Source organism: Pygoscelis adeliae, unplaced genomic scaffold (assembly GCF_000699105.1).
Source record: "Pygoscelis adeliae isolate BGI_AS28 unplaced genomic scaffold, ASM69910v1 Scaffold57, whole genome shotgun sequence".
In the NCBI taxonomy this organism is placed as follows: Eukaryota; Metazoa; Chordata; class Aves; order Sphenisciformes; family Spheniscidae; genus Pygoscelis; species Pygoscelis adeliae.
Window position 1 is genome coordinate 3,198,770 of NW_008825615.1, and position 25,357 is coordinate 3,224,126.

The 25,357-nt window shown below is 40.9% G+C and overlaps 1 protein-coding gene across 5 annotated transcripts in view; it reads left to right on the top strand.

Moving 5' to 3' along the window:
• The window catches only part of IBTK (inhibitor of Bruton agammaglobulinemia tyrosine kinase), a 54,203-nt gene extending 38,754 nt beyond the window's left edge, over positions 1-15,449 (top strand). For 4 of the 5 annotated variants that reach the window (XM_009333122.1, XM_009333125.1, XM_009333124.1 and 1 more), the window contains exons 25-28: positions 2,039-2,191; positions 10,455-10,523; positions 10,624-10,756; positions 12,832-13,916. In XM_009333122.1, coding sequence (XP_009331397.1) covers positions 2,039-2,191; positions 10,455-10,523; positions 10,624-10,756; positions 12,832-12,957 — 481 coding nt within the window. In that variant the 3' untranslated portion in view covers positions 12,958-13,916. Of the gene's footprint in view, positions 1-2,038; positions 2,192-10,454; positions 10,524-10,623; positions 10,757-12,831; positions 13,917-15,230 lie in introns of those variants that run through there. The other variant, XM_009333123.1, reaches the window with a different exon arrangement.
• The last annotated feature ends 9,908 nt before the right edge of the window (positions 15,450-25,357 follow it).

The window sequence follows — 25,357 nt, forward strand, 5'->3', positions numbered from 1 at the left end:
AAGAAAAACGGAGGGGGGGGTGGGGGGGGGGGGGGGGGATTGGAAATCACACTAGGAATACTTTGAGAGTATGTCATGCAAGAAGCTAGGTGTTAACTTTATTAGTTCTCCAAACCAATTTTGATCGAGGGAGGGGGTGTTGTTTATTTGTTTTGTTTTTGTTTTTGTTAAGCTCAGGAGAGCCTATGGCTTTTCAAGAGTGGAGGCATAAAGAAATTTCAAGTCTCTCTTGAGAATTAACAATTGCATATTTTAATGTCTAGGTTGTCAGTTTGTCAGTATTCCAGCTTATACTGAAACATCAACATCTGTTTTGGAATTTCATGCTTTGATGTTTTGCAGTTACAGCTTAGAGAAGCTAAGTCATATTCCACTTTCTTAAAAAAGATGTATAAATTAGTTTTTATAATGCTACAAATTAGATAGAAATGACAACGTATCAGGCAGGACAAGCTAAAATTTAGAGTTGTTACTGTTAGGAAAATTTATACTAGTTTAAGCTGAACCATTTTAAACCACCGATAATTGTTTTGGATAGGTTCACAAGCTGAGAATGGCGCAGGGTTGGGGTTTTTTGGGGGGGTTGTGTTGGGGGTTTTGTTTTGGTGCTGTGTTGTACATGGATCTGATTGTAGTACAGAATTTTCATGAAAATGGGTAGGCTGCTTAAACTGTGAGTAGCAGACGAAGCTTCTGTGACAGCAGATGCCAAGGGAACCATTTGCGTACTGGGTATAACAAGTTTGGGGAAGTTCTGGTCAAACACTTGCCTGGACTCTTGTGTGCCAGCAGTAGTAGGAATAGTGGATGTACAAAATAACTCTGAGCCCCTGCATCTGGGGGTTCCCATTCTGCTTTCTACACCTTCTGCGCTGCTCATGCAATATTAAAAAGAAAAAAAAACCAACAAAAAACCTCTCAAACTTAGGCCCTGGTGGTCTAGCATGGGGTTCAGACATCATATATAACTTACAGATGCTTTTGTTGTAAGATTTCAGATACAATGTTGCAATGTTTTAATTCCTTCATGTTTGTTTGGAAGTCTTTGGCTTCAAATGCTTCCGTTCTTGTGGGAGCTGCACAAACAATTAGCATTGTATAGAAAGCTTGTTTTACTTCAGTAATGTTTATAATTGAGCTCTTTGAGCAGAAAATGAGCAGAGCTATTCTTATAATATGTATTTTGTGTATTTGACAATGAGTGGGACTGCTACGCTTAGTAAAGTTAAATGTAGCCAATGTATGAAGAATTAATTCCAAAGTCTTGATGGGTAAGGAAAAGACTGATGGTAACTGCCTTGAATTCTGTAAATAAAAAGGCTCTTGGATCACAAAGTGTTCAGAATAGCTATGATTCTAAATTGCTGTATTTTCATACTGGTTTATTTTTGAAAGATAATATGCAGGCTCTAGTTTAGTAACAGTGCGCATTATACTTGGGCAAGTAAAAGAAAATGAAACATATGACTTTTATGAATTTCACTGTGGATTAAGTGATTTATAGAGCCTCCAGCAGGTATGAGTAACTCCTTCAATACCTTGGGGAAAGAAGATCAGCTATACTTGACTTGGTGGTAAACTAACAGTATTAGAACAAAAGTACTAAAGCGTTGTGTGATTTATGAGAATACTTTTCAAGGAATAATACTGCTAGAAAAGGTACCACTTGTCTAAAACAAAGTATCTGTGAAAATAAAACTGCTTTTTAAGAGGATGGGTTAGGGGGGGAATAGATGGAGGGGTGGTTTTTTGTTTTTGTTTTTTTCTTTTTTCCCCTCCTTCTAATGAAATTTCCATACTACTGGCTTATTCTGTTCTCATAGATATTTATTTTCTGATGTTTACCTGTTTGACCCAAAGTGACTTATTTTAGTGAATGGGGTCTAGCAGGCATAATGGTGAGATACAAAAACTAAGTAATACTGTGTTTTTATTGTTAGTAACTAAAAAGGCCCTCTTTACTATCTCAATCGTGGAACAATATGGAGTCTTGGAAAGTGCAAGTATAAAATTAGTTGTTCTTTTTTTTTTTTTAAAGGTCATCTTCATTACATTCTGCTTTGCCAAAGTCATTCCGTGATCTTGTAATGGAAGAAGAAAAATGTATGAGTGCGAATAATTCACCTGGTACTGGTATCAAAAGAGCTGGATATAAAGGAACTGAGGATTCATCAGTCCAAAACACCGTAAGGTAAGAGAGCAGTCTTTTCCTAATTGATCAGCCTTTATACAAGAACCACAATAACCTGTTTACATTCTGCTGAAATAAGAAAGAATAAAATTGTCATTTAAAATAAAAAAAAAATCCTGTAAGCATTCTTTTAATGATTCTGTTAATAGGATTTTATGAACGGAATACTCTTATGAATAGGAAGCTTAAAGACTAAAGCAATTTAATGCCACTGCTAATATTTTGTTTGAGGTTTGAAGTGTTTGTGTCCGTATATATGGACACGTGTGTGTGTGTGTACATGGACACAAACATTTCAGGCTCCAACAAAATACGTGTGTGTGTGTCCATTTATATACGTATGTATAAAAATGATAAACCTATATTTTCTAACTTCTGTAGAAATTAGATATTCTTTAGTATTCAAATATGGCATGCATGGAACAGAGTTTGCTTAGGACTATTTCTGTGTAAGCACTGAGTGGATAAAATCAGTTTATTCAAACACAATTCTGGCATTTCCTGATCTGAGTTTTCTTATAAGCTGACTTAATTGTTTAGGTGTAATTTTTCATGGATTAAGAGGGTTTACTGAAATATTGATTGATTGGTTATGTCTGTGTATTATAGTTACTGGGGGGCTACAATTCTAAGGACAAAAATAACTTTCCTGAGGTGCACGTGAATTATATGTCTAGTTATTAGACAATATTGCTCTTTGGTCAAGTTGTTTTAGCCACGCATCCTCTTTCTACCTCCAGTAAAACCTCTGTTTTGGGTTAAAATAACTGTCTAAGCTGAAGAAAGAAATCTCAGCCTTATTCCTGAAGGTCTGTATGACTGAGCTGCCCACCCACCTGCATCGCTTCCCCTTGTCATCAGTAACTTCAAATGCTATGCATTTCAAATATATTTACGAGACAGAGGACCTGAAAATTTTGCAGACTTTCCCACCCACCATCTGGAAGCAGCACAGGCCAGCTGCCCCACGGTGGTAGGGGAGCCAAGGGTGACAGCAGGACCGGCCCCCGGGCGGTGGCCTCCTTGGCAAGGGCACAGCCCCACTGTGCCGGAGTGAAGCGAGCAGGGCAGGCTCTGTGACGGAAACCAGGGTGAGCGACAGTCAGTGAGTGCAGACAGGTCCGTTGGGATGAGGCAGGCTTGAGGTCAAACCTGCAGGTCAAGTCAGGGTCAGGAACAGCAAGGCTGGGCTTGGGCATAGCTGCAGCGTAGCTCAAGAAAGGCCTAAGACTGAGGGACTGAGCTTAAATGCAGCTCCTGAGTAAAGAGGGGGAGCCCCTGTGAGCTTTTGCACAGCTCTTCCTCACAACTCAACTCTGTTCGTAGCAGCCTGAGTCAAGTTTACACAGCTGTGCTGAGGGAGAAGAGTTTGCAGAGCCTGTTGGTGCACAGGGAGCTCTGACAGCCATTACCTCCCAGTTTTCCTTATGAACTCCTGTTCCATCCCCCTCCAAAAGCTGTCCCTTCCATGAGGAAAAGAAAGTTCTGCTGGGCCTCCCTGTTGGTTGCTCAGCTTGTTTTCCTAGGACAGAAGTAGTATGTGTCCTATTGGTAGATAAAGAACAAAATGAGGGTAGAAATATAGAACATTGTGTGTGGGATGGTGTTAGAGGAGAGAGGTAGGAGGGATTTGGAGAGTGTGTGTGACGGGTGGGCATTCTTCAGGAGCAGAGGGATAAAGCTGAAGTTATTGTGGTGAGTGGAGAAGTAGGGACACAAAGGACAAATCTGCAGGAAAAACAGGTATCATTAATTTTGTTGCTAGCAAAATAATAAAGCTTTTCATCATATGGGAGATGGCAGGGGCTGGTGATAAGAGAATTTGCACTGGGTGCTATTACTAGCTTTGTCACACCTGCTCTGTGATCTTCATAAAGTCGTTTCTTTTCCTTTTGCATTGCTCTGTCTAGTCTGTACAGTCTGGCCAGTCTGCATGCTCTCCAAGTGGATTATTTGAGCTGGCCTAATACGTTAGCTGTCTGAAAATGATACATTAAGCTAGTGGGAGTCTAGATGATTAGATTGACTATAATCAGTTGGAAAAGATGGCACTTCCAGAGCTATTTCAGGTTGTTCTGAATTGTGTCTGAAGATGCTTATTTCTCTCTATCAGGTATAAAGAGCCTAGGTGACTAGTTCATCCATCTGAAAGTTAGGAGTTGAGTTTCTAGTTTGAGGTAATTTTATTCTTTGACTGTACAGTTCCTGTCACAGTAGGCTCTGATTTTTGCCTGCGGCATTCAAGGGCTATTTCTGTGAAGATTAATTATCCACACCCCTACCTCTTCCTTTTTAAGGAAAGGAAATTGCATGTGTGTAGAGCATAAGTAATCCTCATTTGTTGATATCAGACTTACTTATGGGACACTGAAGATACATGCATGGCTACTGTTCCTGCTTTGTCTTTTTTTCTTTGGATAAACTGTGCAGTAATTAAACTTACCATTTTCTTAAGTCTCTGGATGAGGGTTTTTTGGTGGTTGCATAAACACTATTCCATAAACTGTCACCTTCCAATTTATGCAGCCCAGAAATTTTCTGTAGATGAACCATGTCATGAATGTGGAGATGTGAACTGGATTCAGTCCAGAGGCAAATCAGCCTAAAAGCTGGGCTGTGTGGATGTGGCTGCATTGTTTCCAGGGACAGCTCAGCCTTGGGAGTTAGCTGTGCAGCTGTGCATGTGTAGCTCATAGTCCAAGCTAAAAACATAGGCCTGACATGACTTAACTTTGTTGTGGCAGCCTGGGTTGTCTTCACTGTGTTACTCCAGGGAGCAGTGAAGAGTCTTAGTGGAAACAAGTCTTTGTGGCTTCGCGTGGGAATCGCCTAGTTCTGGCATGGCTAATAATGAGCTAATAAGTAGTACATGACTCAAATGGTACAGCAAAACCCAAGAGGTTCTGCAGGAGACCAGGCTTTGTGTTCCTTTTCTGAGAGCAGTCATTAGATCAGGGAGGCACTGGACCTGAACTGGCTTCAAATGAACAAATCCTCAAGAAACACTGGGGAGCTGAGTGCTGGGACATCTTGGTGGCTGTGCAGGAGTCACAGCAAGTTCAGCCAACTGAGTTAATCAGGTTGGTTCAGTACTGATGATACTTGGCTAGTTTGTTTCTATGCAGAACCACTTATGTCTCTGCATCAGTCTTTAATTTTCAAGACTTCCAGGCTTCCAAGTTCTATATTTTTGAGGCTTTTTTTCCATTTTTCTGTATATGCTAGCTTCCCATTTCCCGTCTGTTCCATTTCTCCTAGTTATTTTGATGCCAGCTGGGGAATTAATCTAGCATGTTAAAATATCTGCAGTTGATTTAATATCTGGACTGTCTTGCTAGCAAGAAACAGAGATGTACATATGTACAAACAGCTTCAAAATACCTGAACTGCTTCCTACATTTTAAAGCCACATTTAAATTGAGGGAGATGGCACAGGTATTTAAACTTATCTTTTAATTGATCACTAGAGTGTGCTGTGACACTGGAACTATTAATACCAATTTTTGGAAATTTCTGTTGTGGTTTTTCGGTTGTTTGGGTTTTTTGGTTGGTTGGTTTGTTTGTTTAGAAGTCTTACTCTGGAAAGAACTTTTTGTCTGTACTGAAACAAGTTTGTTAAGTATAACAGTCTACTTGGATTCATTTATAGTAGTGCTGTGAGTTCTTTGGATTGTGAGTGGGAAGAAGAGTGTAGCTGTCAAATGGGCTGGATAGGTGTTGGTTACTGTCAAATGTGCAGGAAACTGAGCATTATTAAAGCAGGCGGAAAAAGAGATAAAGTTGAGAGATGACACCAGAATAAAGGCATTTGGTAAGTTGTACAAACATGCTCTTAATTAAACAAACCAGCAGGCAAAAAAACTGCCTTCATCTCCTCTTCTCCTTCCTTCCTTTTCTCTGGTTCTTTCCTGCTTTTTATTACGTTACTATCTTTCTTAAGTGCAGTAAAAGCTGGAAGCTGATTTATCTAGACTTCAGCTAAAAAGTAGTCCCCTGCTGTTGAAATCATAGAATAATTTAGATTCTCTAGGTCAGCCTCCTGCTCAAAATAAGTCAAACCAGATCATGTTGCTCAGGGTCTGGTCCAGTTGAGTTGTGACCACTTCCAAGTATGAAGATAGCCCAGTCTTTCTGGGCAACATGTTCCAGTGTATGATCATCCCAATAGTGCGATTTTTTTTTTTTGTTTCCTTATATCTAACTGGGATTTCCTATTTTGCAGCTTGTGTATGTTGCCTCTTATTTCATCACTGTGCACCTCTAAGAAGATTCTGGCTGCATCTTTTCTCTACCCTCCAGTTAGGCAGTTGAAGGCAGCAATGAGATCTCCCCTTTGCCGCCTTCTTTTAGGATTAACAAAACACAGTTCTTCCTGCCGTGTGCTCCAGCCCCTAATCTTGGTGGCCCTCCGCTGGACTTGTTCCAGCCTGACAGCATCCTTCTTGTATTGAGGAGCCCAAAACTGGGTATGATACTCTGTATGTGGACTAACAAATACAGCATAGAGGGGAAGAATCATTTCCTTTTGACTGCCTGGCTACACTCTTCCTAGTACAGCCCAGTATGCAGTTGGCCACCTTTGCTGCAAGGGCACGTGCCGATTCATCTTCGACTTGCTGCCAGCCAGGACTCTGCAGGTCCTTCTCTGCAGAGCTGCTTTCTAGCCAGTCAGCCCCTGGCCTGCACTGCTGTGTGGGGCTATTCTCTTCCAAATACAGGACTCTGCACTTGCCTTTGAAATTAATGAGTTTTCAGTTGCCTGTTTCTCCAGCCTCTTGAGGGCCTTCTGAATGGCAGCCTGGCATCCAGAATGTGGACTGCTGTACTGTCCTCACCCTCTCCCCATCCATCTGTGGCCTTGCTGAGAGTGTGCTCCATTTTACCGAAGACACTAAACAGGATTGGTCCCAGTATCAGTCCTGAGGACCACCACTAGTCCTTGGTTTCCAGTCGGACTTGTACAGCTAATCCACAACCCCTGAAGCCCTTCAGTCCAGCCTGTTTTCCACCCATCTTGTAGTCCGTTTACTCAGTCCATATTTTTAAGACTGAGTATAAGGATACGATAACAGAACATGTCAAAGGCCTTACTGAAGCCAAAGAACATGACATCCACTGCTCTCTGGCTGTCTGCAGAGCCTGTCATGCTGTCACATAAAGCAATCAGGTTGGTTAGACACAATTTGCCTTGTGTCATAAATCCATGCTGGCTGTTCCCAGTCATCTTCTTGTCCTACACGTGCTCAGAAGTTACTTCCAGAAGGATTTGCTCCACAGCCTTGCCCAGGATTGAGGTGAGACTGATTGGTTTGTAGTTGCCCATATCCTCCTTCTTGAAAATGTGTCTAACATTCAGCTTGTTCTAGTCATCAGGAAACCTCTGTGGCTGGTTGGTTTGTTTTTCTTCTTGCTAATATAGAAGCCCTTGATTTTGATGTGCACATCCCTCAGCTGTTTCAGCTCCAGCTGAGCATTGGCTCTTACAACTCTGTCCCTGTACACAGAAGTAATATTTCTATTTTCCTCTGGTGTAGACTGTCCCTGCTTCCACTGTTTATATGTGTCCTTTTTGAATTTGAAGTCCATGCAGAGTTGCCTGTTCATTCCTGCCGACCTTCTGCTATGCTTGCTTGACTTAAGGCACATTGAAATGATCTGGTTTTATGTTTGGAGGAGGCTGTCCTTGTATATCAGAAATCAGACCAGATACTGTCTATATGAAGTGTAGTCATTCTCTCTCGTTCTTTCCTTTGCAAGGTTAGAGATAATTGTTAGTCTTCTCTCAGAAGATGATCAGTGGAAGACTCAATATCAGTTATTCTTCTCTGCACCTATGACAGTTTAGATTATTCTTCCTTGAACCTAAGAGACCAAAGAGACCAAAACTGAAAGCTCGTCCAAATAAGCTTTGTCCACTGTGGTATGTGTTGGCAAAAGTATTTGTTTCAAGTGGAATCAACTTTGTTTTTTCCCCAGCCACATACTTCTGATTTGTTATCGTGATCAGTATACCCTAGACTCTCCTTTTTCTCTTACAAGCTAAAAATCTCCCAGCTTATAGCTGCTACAGCCTTCACTTCACACAGTCTTTGGTTTCGTACTTCTGAATTTCCTTTCCCATTGCTTTGTTCCACAGTCATACTGTTCGTTTTTATCCTTTGCTAAATTAATAGCATCTCTTCATATTGTGTACTGGTTTGAGCTTTGCTGCTTATTGTGTCCACTAATGTTAGCTTAGTTATATTTCTTTTAGTTAACTTATTCTCTAAAATAACGATTAACCCAGCTGTAAAGCGAGTAAGGAATTAGCTAGGTAGGAGAGGTGTGAGAAACTTATTTAAAAAAAAATAAATGGTTTTGTGGCATTTGACTCAGTGTCTTACAGAATTCGCATATTCATTTATCACACTTACCTGGCATGACCTGGTACCTTTCTTAAATAAAATAGGATTCTTTAACCTGCCATTGGTTTTCTTTTACCAGAGATAAACAGAAAAAAATTTACAAGATACTGATTTTTCTACCTTTTTTCCATTTTTAACTATTCTTCACACCTATGGAAAAAGCATTGCATATTAATGAGGTCAAAGTAGAGGAACTACAGCTATATAGATACTCAATCTGGAGAATGGTACAGCAGATTTGACCACTCTTGCCATGGGGCTGTTGTTTCATGTGTCAGTTCTTTCAAAGCTCTGGAATAGTGGTTATCCAGAAATGTCCAGTTTGGAGAGTACCACACCTTTTTGGTTTCCTCTCCACACAGTGTACCACTGGCTGTCCTGTCAGTGTCTGATATGATCACCATCACTGAAAATGGAGGGGAAGGATCATCTTGACTAACATGAACTGTGCTTTCCCAATTGAAACACAGGAGCAATATCACCTTGTAGAAGGTGTATCTGCTGGGTTTGATTCAAAGGAGTGACACTGTAGAAAGCCTCTTTTGAAGTCCAGTGTTATGCCCTGGCAGCTGTTGCTGCAGAAATATATATATATATATTTATTTTGGTTTTTTTTTTTCCCTGAGCAGTTAAATTTGTGTTCATTCTGTTCTTTGAGTAGTTGGCTGTTTGGTGGGCAAAAATATGTTTTGTGACAAAAAGCTGGGCATGATTCATTCAAATGCCATTTTTGATGATGGATGTTGCATTTTAGATTTTTTGAGATCTTGCCCTCATTGCTTAGCAGTAGGGATCATGGTTCTTGTTGTCCTTGGAATTGTGTTCTGGGGAAAATATTCCAGGCAGAGAACTTAGCAGTTACTGGAATTCTCTTAGCTTTCTATAGCTTTTTCCTCTTTTCCAAGAGTTTGTGGCCACTTACAGAGGATTACCAAAGCCTTAAAGAAAATTGAGATTGATTTGTTGAAATACCAACACTCTTAGAGTTTTTTACAGTGCCATAGAATAACTAAAAAAAAGTCTTCTAGCATTTCATAATATGCTGCAACACTTTTTTAGAGTTCTGGAAATTGCAAAAGTTGCCAAAGATAGGTATTAAATAATGAGAATAAGTCCCTCCCTTCCTACTGATTCAAGATTTTTCTGACAAATATACTTGTCTCTTAAGGCATACAGTATATCAAATGTGACTTCTTTTTGTTGAGAGGTTAACGTTTTGAACTGAATAAAATATCTTCCTGTTGGGACCTCTATTGATATTTCAGGATTTTTTTTTTTTTTTCAATTCTGTTAATTCTAGTTTTATGCTATTCTTATGAATGTGGGAGGTGGTTGCAGGTTATGTACTGAAAGTCCGTAATTTCTGGGCTTACACTCGAGGAAATAATTTACTAGTGCTATTGTAGCACTGGTTCTTTTACATGAAATGCTTAATTTGAATACAGGACAGGGGTTTTTGTTGTTTTTTTTTTTTTATCTTGAAGCCATATTCTTTTCATATTAATTGCAAACATTTATAGTCAATGCTATTAGTGCATAACTCAGTTGACTATTTTACATGTAAAAAAGAGGTGTTTTTTTTAAAAAAAGCGCCTTTGTTCAAATGCTCAAATGTTAGGAAATGCCAGAAATATTGCCCAAGCTGAAAATCCATTAAGTTCTGGTAGTCAGAAATGAGCATGTGTCTGCTCCAGTCACAGTATCACACTTAAAGACAAATTCAATATTGCATCCTAATGTCTTTCTTCTGGAAAAACCCTACACATTTGTAATTTCCTACTGTAAATTTGTACTTCACGGTATGATGTAGGAGAATGCTCTGTCAGTGACTTTCACTCTTCTTTCCTACCTTTTTCCAGGTGCTCCACTAAAAGTAGCCCAGGTCTGGAAGACCATGTTCTGGATTCTCCACAGCTGGAGAGTCATAAGTAAGTATGGCAGTGGCTTAGATTCTGGAGCTTGTTTTCTGTGTGTTGTGCTGACCTCGTTCTTGATGTTGCCTCATAATGTCATTTGGTTTTTTTGCAGTCCGTGGTTAGCAGCATCACCAACTAGCTCTCCTGTGATAGCACCTGTCATGTTTTCAGCTATTGTAGAGGAAGAGCTCCAGCAAGAAGCTGCTCTTATTAGGAGCAGAGAAAAACCTTTGGCTTTGATCCAGGTAAAGTGCTAAGTTACAGCAGCTGTGAAGTAACACAAGGAGTTTCCAATGGATGTTTCAGAGATCAGTTTTTAGGATTAATTATGTATTGGTACACTAAGTATCGTTTACATAATGATATTAAATATAATGTAATAATAACTTTACATAGCTGTTTGATAAGGTTGGCCTATATTAAAGTCAGATTGACTACTGAGTCCATGATTAATGCATTCACAGCATCAGAGAATGGTTGAGGTTGGAAGGAACCTCTGGAAATTGTCTAATCCAAACCCCTGCTCAGAGCCGGGTCAGTTAGAGCAGGTTGCTCAAAGCCGTGGGCAGGCAGCTTTTGAATATCTGCAAGGATGGAGGCTCCATGGCCTCTCTGGGAAACCTGTTCCAGCGTCTAACCACTCTCACAGTAAAAAGATTTTTATATTTAAATGCAATTTTCTGTATTTCAGTCTGTGCCCATTGCCTCTTCTCCTGTCACTGGGCACCACTGAGAAGAGCATGGCTCAGTCGTCTTTATTCTCTCCCATCAGATATTTATACACTTTGATGAGACCTCCCTAAGCCTTCTCTTCTCCACGCTAAACTACTGCAGCGTGCTCAGCGTCTCATCATATGTCAGATGCTCCAAGCTCTTAATCATTTTTGTGTGCCTTCACTGGACTGTCTCCAGTATGGCCACGTCTCTCTTGTACTGGCGAGTCCCGAGTCCAGAAGTGGACCCACCACTCCAAATGCGTCTCACCAGTGCTGAGTAAAGGGGAAGGATCACCTGTCTCAATCTGCTGGCAGTGCTGTCCCTCATAGAGCAAGGAGGCTGTCACCCTTCTTTGCCACATGAGCACATTGCTGCCTAATAGTCAACTTGTCCACCAGGACCCCAGATCCTTTTATGCTAAGCTGCTTTCCAGTCTGTTGGACTGGTAAGTCTGCTTGTCAGTCCAGTCTGTGACTGGTAAGTAGTCATCCAGAGCCTCCTTGCCCTTCTTGAAGGTAGGAAAGACATTTGTTTCCTTCCAGTCCTCAGGAACCAACCCTTATTGCCACAACCTTTCAAATATTTTTTTTTTTTTTTTTTTTTTTTTTGAGAGTGGGCTTGCAGTCGTATCGGCCAGCTCTGATCTCAGGGGCCTGGGATTGCTGAAGGCTGATCTTGACACTAAAGACTAAGATGAAGGTGGCTGTTAGTTCCCCAGCATTTTCCATGTCCTTTGTCATTCAGCAGTGGGCCTATGTTGTCTTTTTGCTGCTGTAGAAGCCTTTCTTGTTGCCCTTCACGTCCCTTGCCAGATTCAACTCCAGATGGACTTTGACTTTCCTCATTCTGTTCCTATGTGCTCAGACAGTGTCTTTGTTTTCCTTCTGGGTCACCTTTCTCTGCTTCCACCTCTTGTATGCTTCTTTTTTGTTTGAGTTTTGTCAGGAGGTCTTTTTTCATCCATGCAGGCCTCCTGCCACTCTTGTTTGGCTTCCTGCTCATTGGCATGGACCATTCTTGAGCTTGGAGGAGGTGATCCTTAAAATCAACCCGCTGTCTTGGACCCCCCTTCTTTCCAGGCCCATATCCCATGATTTTTTTTTCAAGCAGATCCCTGAACAGATCATAGCCTTCTCTTCTGAAGTCCCAGGTTGTTATGCTGCTATTTGTCTTGTTCCCATCTCTTGGGATCCTGAGCCTCACCATCTCATGGTCATTGCAGCCAAGGCTGCCCTCGACCTTCTCATCCCTGACCAGTCCTTCTTTGTTTGTAAGTATGAGATCCAGCAGAGTGTCTCCCTTCATCAGCTCCTTGATCATCTGCGTTAGGAATTTTTCACCAATGCAAACCTGCTGGAGTGCTTGTGCCCTGCTGTGTTGCCTTTCCAGCAGATATCAGGGTGGCTCAAGTTTCCTATGAGGAGCAGGGACTGCAAACATGAGGTTTCTTCAAATTGTCTGAAGAAGACCTCATCTACTACTTCTTCCTGATTAGGAGGTCTGAAGAAGTCATGAATTCAGGACCAGTAAAGCCAGTTCATAGCTGTGCTACAGGTTTAAATGTAGATCTGACACTGACATACATGTTCTTTTTTCCTTCCAGATAGAGGAGTGTGCTATTCAAGATTTATTAATCCACTATGAAGCTTTTAACAACCCTGATGAATTTGTGACTGTTGAAAGGGCTCCGCAGGGACCTATAGCAGCACCTATGTGGAACAAGCACTAATTTGTACTCTTCACAGTCCGTGTTGTATGTGCACTTCTGAAGTTCTAATTCTTGTTACAAGTAAAATGGGACTGGAAGAACAGGAATCATGTAATTTTTAACATCAGCATTAAAACACTGCACATAATCACTAGGTATTTGTTAGAGAGAATGGAAATGACGTGTGCACTGTGTCCTTTACCCACATATTGTATGTATGTTTTGAGAGAATTTCCTTAACAAGACATATTATTAATAACATTACGTGAAGCTGCAGATTGGAAATGCATTTGCTAATCTTAAATTGTGAGGGGTTTTTGTTAAATTCACAGGTGGCTGAAAAGCAAGTGCTTATTTTGTGATTTAATGTGGAATTGAATGTGCAGAATTATACATCTTTAAAGTTTGGGGGGTGGGTATGTTCTTCAGAGCTTTCTGGCAAATTGGGATTATTGGAAAAAGTTTGTGCTTGAACTTCATGTAAAAGTACAGTTTGATAATGCAGTTTTCCTTAAGTTATGTGTGTAAGTACTGGTTCTCTGATTGCTGTGGCCAGTACTTTTTACTGTCGTGCTCCACGATGAACCTCTACGCTGTACCTAAGTGCCCTGCCGTTCGTTGCCTGCTCTCAGTTCAGTTGTGCATGTTTTTTCACTGTTGTGAGACTGGCCTTTGAGCAGTCAGCTCTGTTGCGAAGTAAAGCACACAGTTTAGTAGAACGTGGTGGCACTTAATTAGCTGATCTATAGTCTTATTCTGGTAAATATGGTACAGTTTTAGAACCACTGTGTTTAAGATACAATTCACTTGAAGTGCTGAGGAACTAAAAGATCTGTGTATTCATTGTTAAAGCTATAGGGACGAATGCTTGACTGGAATTTGCAAACACCTAACCTTCAAAGATTATCATAGGTGGCTTTCAGTATTGTGTGTTCCAAAGTTCTCTGTGCCTGGTTTAAACAAATTTATATATATATATATATATATATAAAAAAAAAAAAGAAAAAAAAAAAAGTAGCCTTATCTGCAATATTCTGTCTAGTTTGTCTGTTTGTATAGGTGTGTTTGGACTTGTACTTTTTCAGTAGTGTCAGTACTCACGAACTCTGGAAAACTGGAATTGAGAGAGCTACAGAAAATGAATGTAGAGAATTGATCACTGTGTGATAAAAGAATCTTGAAAAAACCTATGTAGATATGTCTCAAATGGTTTCAGGTCAAGCTACACCAAAAAATGCCCCACAAAAATTGTAAACAAATGCAATAAACCATAAAAACTTGATTTACACAAAGTTAGTATACTTTTATGTGCTGTCTATATCTAATCAACACTTTAGGTAACTATAGAGTAATCCAGAAGTATTTCTTTGTGTATGAAACAAGAACTGTAGGCATTTTGAAGTTACACAGGCAAAGGAAGATGTAGGTTTTAATTCTATTTTAAATTCTACTAGTGATTCATTCACTATACTGACGAGAATACTTGCATTAAGTGCTTTACTTGGTGCACTGCAGGGCCTTAGGGCCTGCTGAAACTATCCCTCTGAATTAAAAGAAAGCTTATGTACTGTGAGAAATAGCTGTAAAAGCAGTGGGCCTTTCCAGGTGTGAACCCAATTTGTTCTCAAATATAAAATTATTGTGAAGTTGCTAATTTGCATTTTGATTTTTTTTTTTTTTCCCAAAATTGATTGGAATATGCTGTTTAAAATGTCATTCTCCTGTCATTATAAGAGGATTCGTGCTTCCACAGTGCCGAGGAGCTTGGCTACTTTTAAGTTCTGGGTTTATTGCTGCAGTTTGCTTATGGATTGTCATTGGTTATACTTAATATTCCCAAAACAAAGTGAAAGATGATCAGCGTGCCGCTCTTCTGAAATGGACAACGTTTTTTTAAACTGTTGTGTTAGAACAGCTTAAGGCTAAAATATGTCACAGAAAGCTGTGTAAACTTACAGATTCCGTTTTTATTTAACTTCCTTAAAACTTGGAAATGAACAGAGTTTAAAATGTCTGAAGCATACTTAAAAATTTCAAATAATAGTGGAAACAGAAACAAAAATTTCTGAATCCCTGGATATACGCTCTGGGGATAGCTTTACGGTACACAGGAAAACCCAAACAAAAATTGAGAACAAGGCAGTTGCATCGACAGATGTAAATGTCTTTCTGTGGAAGTGGTAGAACGTTAAATTTTCTTCAGTTGCATACTTTGCTGTGATCGAAAACTATCATTTCCCAGTATTAATGTGAGGTCAATCTATATATATATATATATATTTTTTTTTTAATAGACTTGACAATTGCCTCATCATCGAGATTGAAAGCAACCTCTGGAGATTGCCCAGTCCAACCTCCCCTGCTCAAGCAGGCTCAGTCAGAGCAGGTTTCTTAGGCCCTGTCCACTCAGATTTTGAGTATCTCCAAAGTAACAGAGGCTCCACAAGCTCTCTGGGCAACCTGTTCTAGTGTTTGACCATCCTCACAGTATAAAAGGCATTTTTATATTTAAACAGAATTTCCTGTATTTCAGTTTGTGCCCTTTCTTGACTCTTGTCCTGTCACTAGGCACCACTGAGAGGAGTCTGTCTCCCATCTTCTTCCCTGCCCCTCCGTCAGGTACTTACACACATTGTAAGATCCCCCCGAACCTTGCCTGCTCCAGGCTGAACGGTCCCAGCTCTCTCTGCCTCTCCTCGTATGTCAGTGCTCCCGTTATCTTTGCGGTCCTTCGCTGGGCTCTCCAGTATGTCCATGCTCACCATGAGTGTTATTTTACCAGATGTCTTCTGGAAAAATATTTAGGGGTATTTTTTTAAAGCCTAAACAATTCTGTTTATCCCTGTTTACTACATAGTACTCGATCAGTATTCATCTAGTGAAATGAGTTGAGACTTGTGACTCACTACATTCAATGGTAAGTGGGTGTCCGCTGGTTTTAATGATCTTTGGAAATGTGCCTGTGGACATTACACTGGCTTTTTCTCTTAATGGATTTTTATGAGACTGCCTTCAAAATGATGTGACTCTTTTCTTTTTATAATCCTACTTTTTTGTTTTAGTCTATCAGAATTCCTAAGACCAAGGAAATAAGTATATCTATTAATAACTGTACAGGGAGATAAAAGTATAACCATTAATCTGGCTAGAGATCTTACATATGTCACCTGAGTGAATATTCGTAGTTTGATTTCTTCTGGTTATTTTTCCTAGAAAAATAAAAATCCCACGGGGAGGATTTTCTAGGTATTGAAACTTGCTAGAATTGTTTTTACGTGAAACAGTGATATGCTGAAATCATAGTTTAAGTTGTTATTGTCAGGTATCCGTACCCAAACTTTGCGTACAAAGTAACATCACATTTTAGTTGTCTGTGCAACTCCTCTTTTGCATCCAGTCTGCATGAGGGAAATATTCAGGGTTTGGGCAACAGCATCCAGAAATTCAGCCACCTAGTGCATATGTTAACTTTGCATCAACACGAAAAATCGGGCATTTTGTAGCTCAGATGGCCGAGTTTGTGGTCTTTCGTGTAATGCTAAACATTAATTCCATCTTTGCTCGATCAGCTCTAACAAGGTCTTGTTATTTCTGGGCTTGTTAACTCCTTTAACGTGCACCAAAACAGTGTCTCTAACAAAACTTGTTGCGAAGTCAAGGGTGGAATTCCCAGGTCCTAATGAACGTAAAGCAACACCTCGGAGTTTGCGGTGAAAACAATATTTAGCATATTGGTATATAATTTCAAGGAGATGTATGTATTACAGCTAGCTGGCTTAAGAAATACAAAGTTAACAAAAGGCTTCTAGTGAAATATTTGTTATGTCTCAAAGACAAACCAACCGACCAACCTCCAAACCAGGTTTCTTGAACAACGGTAAGCATTTTGTCTTTTCTCCTTTGTCATTCATTATCTCAAACTTCAGTCACCTTTCAAAAAATGGGAGGGATAAGTAAAACTTGAAAATGTTTTCACATTAAAATGGAGACAAAATTACACCTAGTATTTTGATAATACTGCAGTGTCTTCAGCACTTGCTATTATAGGCACTGTGTCAAGGCACTTGAGGAATATATAACTTTTCTGTGTTGTGTACTGAAATGAAAATGCAGGAAAAGTAGATTACTTCAGCCAGTTAGAGAACCCGTAACTGCCTTTGTTCCCGAAGAAGAGAGGCTATTTTTAGTGAATAAATCGACTGTAGAGTATCAGAGTGGAATCTCTGTATAAGGACTGATTTTGCAACTCTTCATGGAAAAGCATTGACAAAAAATTACTAAATTACTAATTTAGCTTGTGGTACAAATCTCGATGATACCTTCCTACCATATGCATTTTAACTGAATCCCCCTGCCCCCGATCGGGTAAGTCATTTACAGGTGGCAACAGGAAATTTCAGTTACAGATTCTAGAAGGAAAGTATTCACAAAGGCTCCACTGTAGTTTTCTGCTATGGTGAAATTATGGAACTGAACTTCTTTAAATGTTTTTGTGCTTTAAATGATTTTGTGTTCTCCCCTCTCCAAAAATGTTTTTTTTCCCCCCCCTCCCCCCCCCCCCCTTTGTTTTTAATGCTTACAATAAGGAAAAGATACAGAAAGTGACTCCTCGAGCTCTCTTGACAGTAGTCAACTTGAGATGTTCATTGATTGTTCTATTATTGGAATAATGTTCTGCAGCCCCCTAGCAATCTGAACTCTCCCTTGCCTGAAGAATCGCTTGCTCTAATGTAATGACAACTTAAGTAAAAAGAGATTACTGGATTATTAGATCTTGTTCTAAATATAAAGGTAAAAAATGTATATTGGAATAAAGTAACTTTAACCCTTAACCCTTGACTTGCATGATGCCATCAGAGAATGGCAAGGTCTTTTTTGGAGACCTTTGCAGTGTGGGGAAGCTGGTTAATGAAGGTATCGAATGATCTCAGAATGGATTCCTCCCATTGTACTTCAAGAAAAGTCTGTAGAACTCCACCAAAGAGCCTGTTAGTTTAACTGAAGGGAAATTCTTCCCTCTCTAAAATCTGATGCACTTCACCCTGGTCAAGTGAGATCTTGATGAGGCATCCAAAAGGTGAGTCCCTCCTGTCAAGGTTCTAGCTGTGGCAAACCTCAGAACTGCCAAGAGGGAAGGAACCTGGCATACCTGGCCACTTGTGCACTGGAATACAGAAGTTTTTCTGACCGCTGACCAGTACTGTAGAATCCGAAACTCTGTTTTCACTGTACTCATGTGTCTGCAAATGCTTAAACCCAATGAGAGCAATGTAGAGAATATTTCTATGAACGCTCTTGAAGGAATGTTACAGGTGGGATCTGTAGATTCAGGATCAGAGGGGTACCTGTGACAGCCAAGCGAGTTCCGAGCATCAGAGCGTAAACTTTCTTAGAAAAGGGTCTTTCTAGAGTCTCACAGTGGTGATTCCAGTGGTAAGTTGTGTGCCTACGTCTGCACTGCGAGTAGGCAGTGGAACAGCGTATCTGTCCAAAGTAGTAATTGCCATGTCGTCTTGAATGGCTACTCTTTGCTCTCATTCCCGTTGCTAGCTAGACAAAGGTTTTCATACAGGAGCTGCGAGAAACCATGCCTAACAAAAGACATGTTCCACTGCCATCTCGTATGCTTTTTCCTCCCCACCACCCTGTTACCTGCTTTTTAGGTTAAAGTAGCCTGGAATACTTGTGCTCCTTCTGGAACTATTTTTGTAGTGTCGTTTTAAGTGTCTAACTTTGAGAAAGGACTTACTAATTGTGGAAGGCCAACAAATTCACACACATACATTATATGTTTTAAATGAAAAAGTTTTTAGTAATGGTGCAGCAAAGGAATTCTCTGAGTTTGGGGAGTAACTCAAATGGCTTAGGTGAGATTTTTCTTGGATGGGAGAGTGGTGTCTGACACAAACTCTACCTAGAAAGTTTTTACTTTCCAAGCAACTACTTCCTGCACTATGGTATATACAAAGGCACCAAAAAAACCCCATTTTTGTAGCAGCTTTCAGGTACCTACCTGCATGTTGCACTACTACTCCTCCTCATGTTGCACTAGCGCTGCAGCACCAGGAGCCTTGAAGGCCTTGCCTGGAGGAAGGGAGTTGGGTGTGAACAAATGAGAATCTCCTAGAGATGAAGCTACCCCTCAGGTGAGCTATCTTCGTTCTTCCAGCAAAGATTCTGACTTTCCAGCTATCTTCGTTCTTCCAGCAAAAATTATGACTTTCCCTTCTCCCCACCCCCCCCACCCCCAGAAGCACACATAGAATGCTATTTCTTTAGCGTGGCCTGTCTTTTTTCCCCTTTCTTCTCTCTCATCACTTGAATAAAATGAGAAAAGAAATTGAGCAAACTCTTGCAAGGGCTTCAGATAAGGATTAACAGTAACTAGTACTAATATATAATGCTAATACAAGTTGAAACTGCTCTGTAGGTCAGCCTTGAAGAATTTAGCCAAGTTTATCAAGGTGTTGCTTAAAACATGTTTTATTTCCTGAAATGCTAACAGTTTTCTGTTTTGATGTGCTGTGTATAGATTTCAGCGAGAGCCTGAAACCTGAAATTGGGCCTCGGGGTAGGTGCTATGTGACTAAGCTGCTGTTATAGACAGTAAAGAGTCAGTCGAGTCAAGGGAGTGTGAAGATCCTGGATTGGGCTCCTGAGGACTGGTCAGTGAAGTTCTCTCCAGGCTCCGGTGCCTGCCTTGGCTGGGTCTTCCCCAGCAAGGGAAGACCATTTCCCAAAGCACGTGCCTGAACTTGCATGTCTCAACCTTGACAAAGAGGGAGGAGAACCTCTTGGTTCATGTTTTCATGGGAACACCAGGAGTTTGTGAAAAGCATAAGCTTTGTGCGAGTGCGTTGTCTTTGGGTGACTCTTCTTGGAGGATGCTTTTCACTGGAAAAATCCAGTCAAAATCAAGCTCCTCTACAGGATCAGTAATCTCACGGAGTGGGAGGATAGTGTTCTTGTTCAACTGCAGCTAAGGGTTTTGAGGGGAAACGTGACCCAGGAAGGTCACGTGGTCTCAGTAAATGATGGTTCAGAACAGATAACCACACTCTCACCCTTCTTCTCCATTTAAATGAGTTCTTTACTGATCTATGGAATCACTTCAAAAATACATACTTGTAACATTAGGGGTCAATTCTTCCAAATCTTGCATGAGCTTTTAAGGTAACAAAGGGAATGAAACTGTTAAAAGCCTGGCTATGCTTTGGGGTTTTTCTTCTTATTTCATTTGCATACAGGATATCGCACGCATAAAAAGCAGATAAGCAAGCAAACAAGCAAAGGTAAAGTGAGTTTATGTAAGAGCACACTTAAACAGGCCTGCTGCATTTGCTCTGAAGTAATAACGTACAGCTGGGGGAAAGCTGAAAGTCAGCTGTCTCTCCTCTCCTAATAAAAAAAATCATAATTTTCATGAAACATTCTCAAATAAGAAAGTAAGCAGGGAAAACTGACCCAAAAGCTTTTTTTATGGTTCTCAATACTTTAAGATTTCTTACCTTTTTTTTTTCTTTTTTCTTTTTTCTTCCTATCCCTTAAACGTTTATTCCAGGAAGATACAGAGAATGCAACACCTGAGGCTGGATTCTCAACTAATTTCTCACAGTGGTAAACCATTTATAGATCCCTGTCTCCTCAGACTGAAGTGCCATTAAAGTAGAAGATGAGTCTGTCTTTCTCATCTAGTCATTCCAGGGTCCTGTAATTCCGCAGGAATACGTCACGTACGTTTGCCAGCCAGCGAACCCTGACTACAAGGAAATAGCTGCCTGTCTCACAGGTTATGCGGTTGGAGGTGGGAGGTTGCCAGGTGCCCTCTGCTTTAAGCACAGCAGCTGTACCTGCTGCGTGAGCCCGGCTATAATCCCTGTATGGTAGGTGAAGAGGCCACGAGCGCTGCACGGGGGAATACAAGCCACCTGGTCCTGCTCAGCTCTCTCTAGTCATTGTGATCCATCAGCTGTGACTGCCTTGCAGTGTGACTGAGCTTCTAGGGCTGCTTTTTGTCTAATGTTATAGGTTTGTTCTGAAGGGGACCCTACCACTTCTGCTAAATGTCGTTGATGGCAGCACAGCACTTCATTGTGAGAACTGTGCTCGTGCCATCTGGTGACACAACATCTGGAACAAGTGGTACATTAGCAAAAAGAAAAAAATACGAAGACTGTATTAAGCATAAAGTTGTCTTGTGTTTTTCTTATGCACATGTACAGACATTTTTGTTTATCCTGCCTTCTATATACCACTTTTGTTGCAATAGAAGAGAAAAATATGCAGAATCTTAGTCCTTTTCCCACTGTGTGTATTTTAAGATGTTTACAAGACACACTGCCCACGTTTGTGCACACTGCGAAGATGGAATTGAGCTGCAAGGCTATGAACGCAGCGGGGTTTTCAGGGTCACATCTTTGTACTACACAAATAGCTGATAGCATCGGGGCTGAAGGAGAATGCGTGTGCATGCACGTGTGCATAGCCGTAACTCTTAATTTGATTTGTTTGCGGTTGTAGAATTGAATTATATTGCACCACTTCAGCAAATAGAGTTAACGTGTTATCTCTTCTCCCCATCTGTACGTACTGAGTGGTAGTGAACCTTTTCATCTGAACTTTACCTCTGTGCATTGCAAATGTTAACAATTTAGCCTCACTATATTTGTGAGGTACAATAACTGTGAACTGTTATCCAACTTCCAGGTGTGGCTATCAACACACAAGTTGGTTAGTCTAAGGCTAAGCAGTAAATTTATGGTCATGTCCTGAAGGAGAATCTGGAAGTCTCTTCTTCCAGCCCCGTGTAGAGCCTGTAGCTTTTCTGGGATCAGCTATATAGAAAATTCCTTTCAACCAGGACTTGTTCCTCTCTTTCTCTGACCCTCTTTCTGAAGCGAGCGGCTCTGCTGCCAGAACATGCTCCTCTAGGCTGCCAGTCATTTGGTAGTATCTGTTTGTTCCTGTTCTGAAGGGGCTGCAAGCCCTTCACAAGCTGGTCAGCTCATATTTCTCTTTTTGTTTTGTTTCCATGTTCGTGAACAATTGCTAGTCTTGTAGACTAGACAGTTTCTTGTTGATGGCATAGAAGTAGTTTCTAGTACATCTTTTATATATTTCTATGCGTTTTTTTTTTTTTTTTGCAATACAAGTTCAGTCTATCTCTATGTTAAATATGTTGTATTATCCTAGTACTATCAAGACAAGAAAAAAGCAAAGAGAAGGTGAAGATTTTAATCACAGCTTGTTTTAACCTCCACATGGATACTTCCTGCCAGGCGTTTAATAAGCAGTATCTTGGTCTTGTAAAAAGTGCTTGACCTGCTATTGGCAAGCAATGATGATTGTTACCTATGAGTTTTAGTGTGATGATTTCACTCTAAATAGGGAAGCTTAACTAGTTGAGCTGGTGGTGATTAATTCCTTGGGGGAAGGCACAGTAATGTAAGGCAGGAGCTGCACTGAGTAGCACGTGCCACCTGCCTGGAGAAGTGATGGGCTGACTGTGAGGTGTCTAAAGGTGAGCTGCAAAGAGAAGAAAATTGAGCTTCCATCCTCTGCAGTTTCTTGTTGATGGCAGAGAAGTAGTTTCTAGTATATCTTTTATATATTTCTATGCGTCTTTTTTTTTTTGCAATACAAGTTCAGTCCATCTCTGTTAAATATGTTGTATTATCCTAGTACTATCAAGACAAGAAAAAAGCAAAGAGAAGGTGAAGATTTTAATCACAGCTTGTTTTAACCTCAATATGGATACTTCCTTCCAGGTGTTTAATAGGCTGTATCTTTCAGCTAACCTGTAAGAACAGGCGGTAAGTATCTTTTGAGTCTCTAAAATGTCCTCTAGTAAATCTGGGAAAGTTCTGACCTGAAATCCCTGTTATTTGAAGCAATAAAATAAAAATGATCCCCAGTAGTTAAGCTGGGGGGGTGGGGGGTGGGTAGCAGCAGAGAGACAGGGAAATGGCAAAACAGTACAATAAAAATAAAAAAGCATGAGCCTAAGTTGATTGCTCGGGGGAAAAAGAGCTATATGGTTACTTTTCAAAGCACATGATATTATTTGATGTGTGTGAGCTTTCAGAGCATCCCATCAGGGCTGGGCAGCGACGCAAGCAGACAGAAGTAGAAATTGTACTCCCAGGCGCTCTCTCTTCTGGCTGATGACATCAAAAAGGAAGTTTTGGCTGGAATTCTGAAAACTCATTGTGAGTTGCAAGCTGAAATTGTTTATGCTGCCCTATATTCATTCTCATCTCACAATTTCCAGCCTCTTCTTGCCTAGAAACAACAAACCCAGGTTTTACTAAGCCCTCTTCTCCCTGCTCCTTTGCAGCTTCAGAAGGAGCAGCAATAACTGAAGGCGTAGTATTGATAAAGCTTTGGTGGACAAGGAGATGTGAAGATTTATGTAATACTGTGCAGTGCAAACTTATTCTGCGAAGTGCTATTGGATATGTTAGAAATGCACCAATTGCCGCAGAAACTGTAAGGCTTTCACCGTAAGTGGCAATGACAAAATGTGTATGCGATGTTTTGTTTTTTATTGGAGAGTGGACTTGGTATAAACAGCACCCAAAGATTCCTAACGTTCCCATATAAAAGCCTTCCCTGCATAGCAGTCATTAAGCTGTGCATTTTTTTACGTTATTCAGAGCCTGAAATTACCACCTCAATTTCAGTAACGTCCAAGTTCATGTAGTTCTGAAGCCAAATTTAATTTCTCCTGGGTTGTGCTGTTATACCTCATGTAACTTAGAGCATGAGCAAGTCTCCTGCTTTGATGATAAAAATTTAGCTCATTAAGGTGATGAGATTTAAAAAATTCCTCCAAAATGGAGCTATATGGAGTAAGATTTACACTAAGTACTGAAAAGGCTTTATGAAAACACAGTAGCAAAAAACCGGCTGGAGCAGAGGCATCGTAGCTACGTACTGGCTCTCAAACGTGCCTTTCTCCTTGTGACTGTAGTGCTGATAGCCTCTGCACAACGGCTGCAGTGCCAGATGTTTCAAATGGGCTCTGTCGATTTGTGAATATTTTAGTAGTTTTCTTCTGAAAGCTGCGATGCTTTCAGTTTTAAATACAGGGGTTGCTTGCTGACTCTCACGGGACTGAGGCAAAGGGATCAACAAGAAGCATACTGGTGTATCAAGGGGCAGCTCCTACCTTGGGTATAGTGGAGTCCATCCCCACCACAGCTTTATAAACCTAATATTTTTTCTGTTTTCTTCTGTCTCGAGTGATATGCAGTAGTGGTGGCATGCTGCAACGAAGGTTTTAAGTCCATTGTAAAATAAAGGTAACTACTGACCTGGTGCAAACTTTTTTACAACATGAAGTCACTTTTTACAATGTGTTAGCCCATAGATACATCTTCACTAACACTTTAACACCTTGCAGAATGCTTGGGTATTTCTGTGCCTGTGCAGTAGCCCTCAGTGCAGATTTCGTTATCTACCCCCGGTCTTGCTGAGATGCACCTGTGGCAACTTGGGCTGAGCTCAAAAGGGGGTTAGAAGTGCAAGTTACAAGGACTTTTTTCTGGTTTTGAACATATAACAACCAAATATTTTCCTCTTGTCAGTATTATCTTGATAATGAATATTTTTTTCTGTTCTCGTTTGTGTAGTACTGTGTTCATATATCTCTGTTGCGTTATTGTCATGCATAAGTATTCGCATGCGTGCACACATGCGCATACACACACGTGCAGACACAGAAAGCTACCATGAAATTTCTAGCTGAGACCTCCACCTGCTGTAAGCGGAGCCACTATTAGAAATGCCATTGGAGGGTATGGGCAGGCTTAGAGCAACCTCAGGTAGTATCAAAATGCTATTGTTATTTGTGATATACTGAGAGCTGCTACTCATCCTGCTATCGCAATGGTAATGAGTAAAATTACAGAATCACAGGGTGGTTGAGGTTGGGAGGCCCTTGGCTGGACTCTCTCCAGTATGTCCATGTCTCTCCTGTATTGGGGAGCCCAGAACACCACACAGTACTCCAGGTGTGACCTCACCAGTGCTGAGTAAAGGGGAAGGACCACCTTCCTCGACCCCCTGGCAACACTCTCCCTAATGCAGCCCAAGAGGCTGTCAGCCTTCTTTGCCACAAGGGCACATTGCTGGCTCACGTTCAACCTGGAGTCCGCCAGGGCCCCCAGGTCCTTTTCTGCCAAGCTGCTTTCCAGTCTGTCAGCCTCCAGCCTGTCCTAGTGCACGGGGTTGTCCCTTCCCAGGGGCAGGACTTTGCAATGCCCTGTGTTGAACCTCATGAGGTCACTGTCAGGCCATTTCTCCAGCCTGTCGAGGTCCCTCTGCATGGCAGCACAGCTCTCTGTTGTGTCAGCCACTCCTCCATGTTTTGTGACATCTGCAGCCTTGCTGAGGGTGTACTCTGCCTCATCATCTGTGA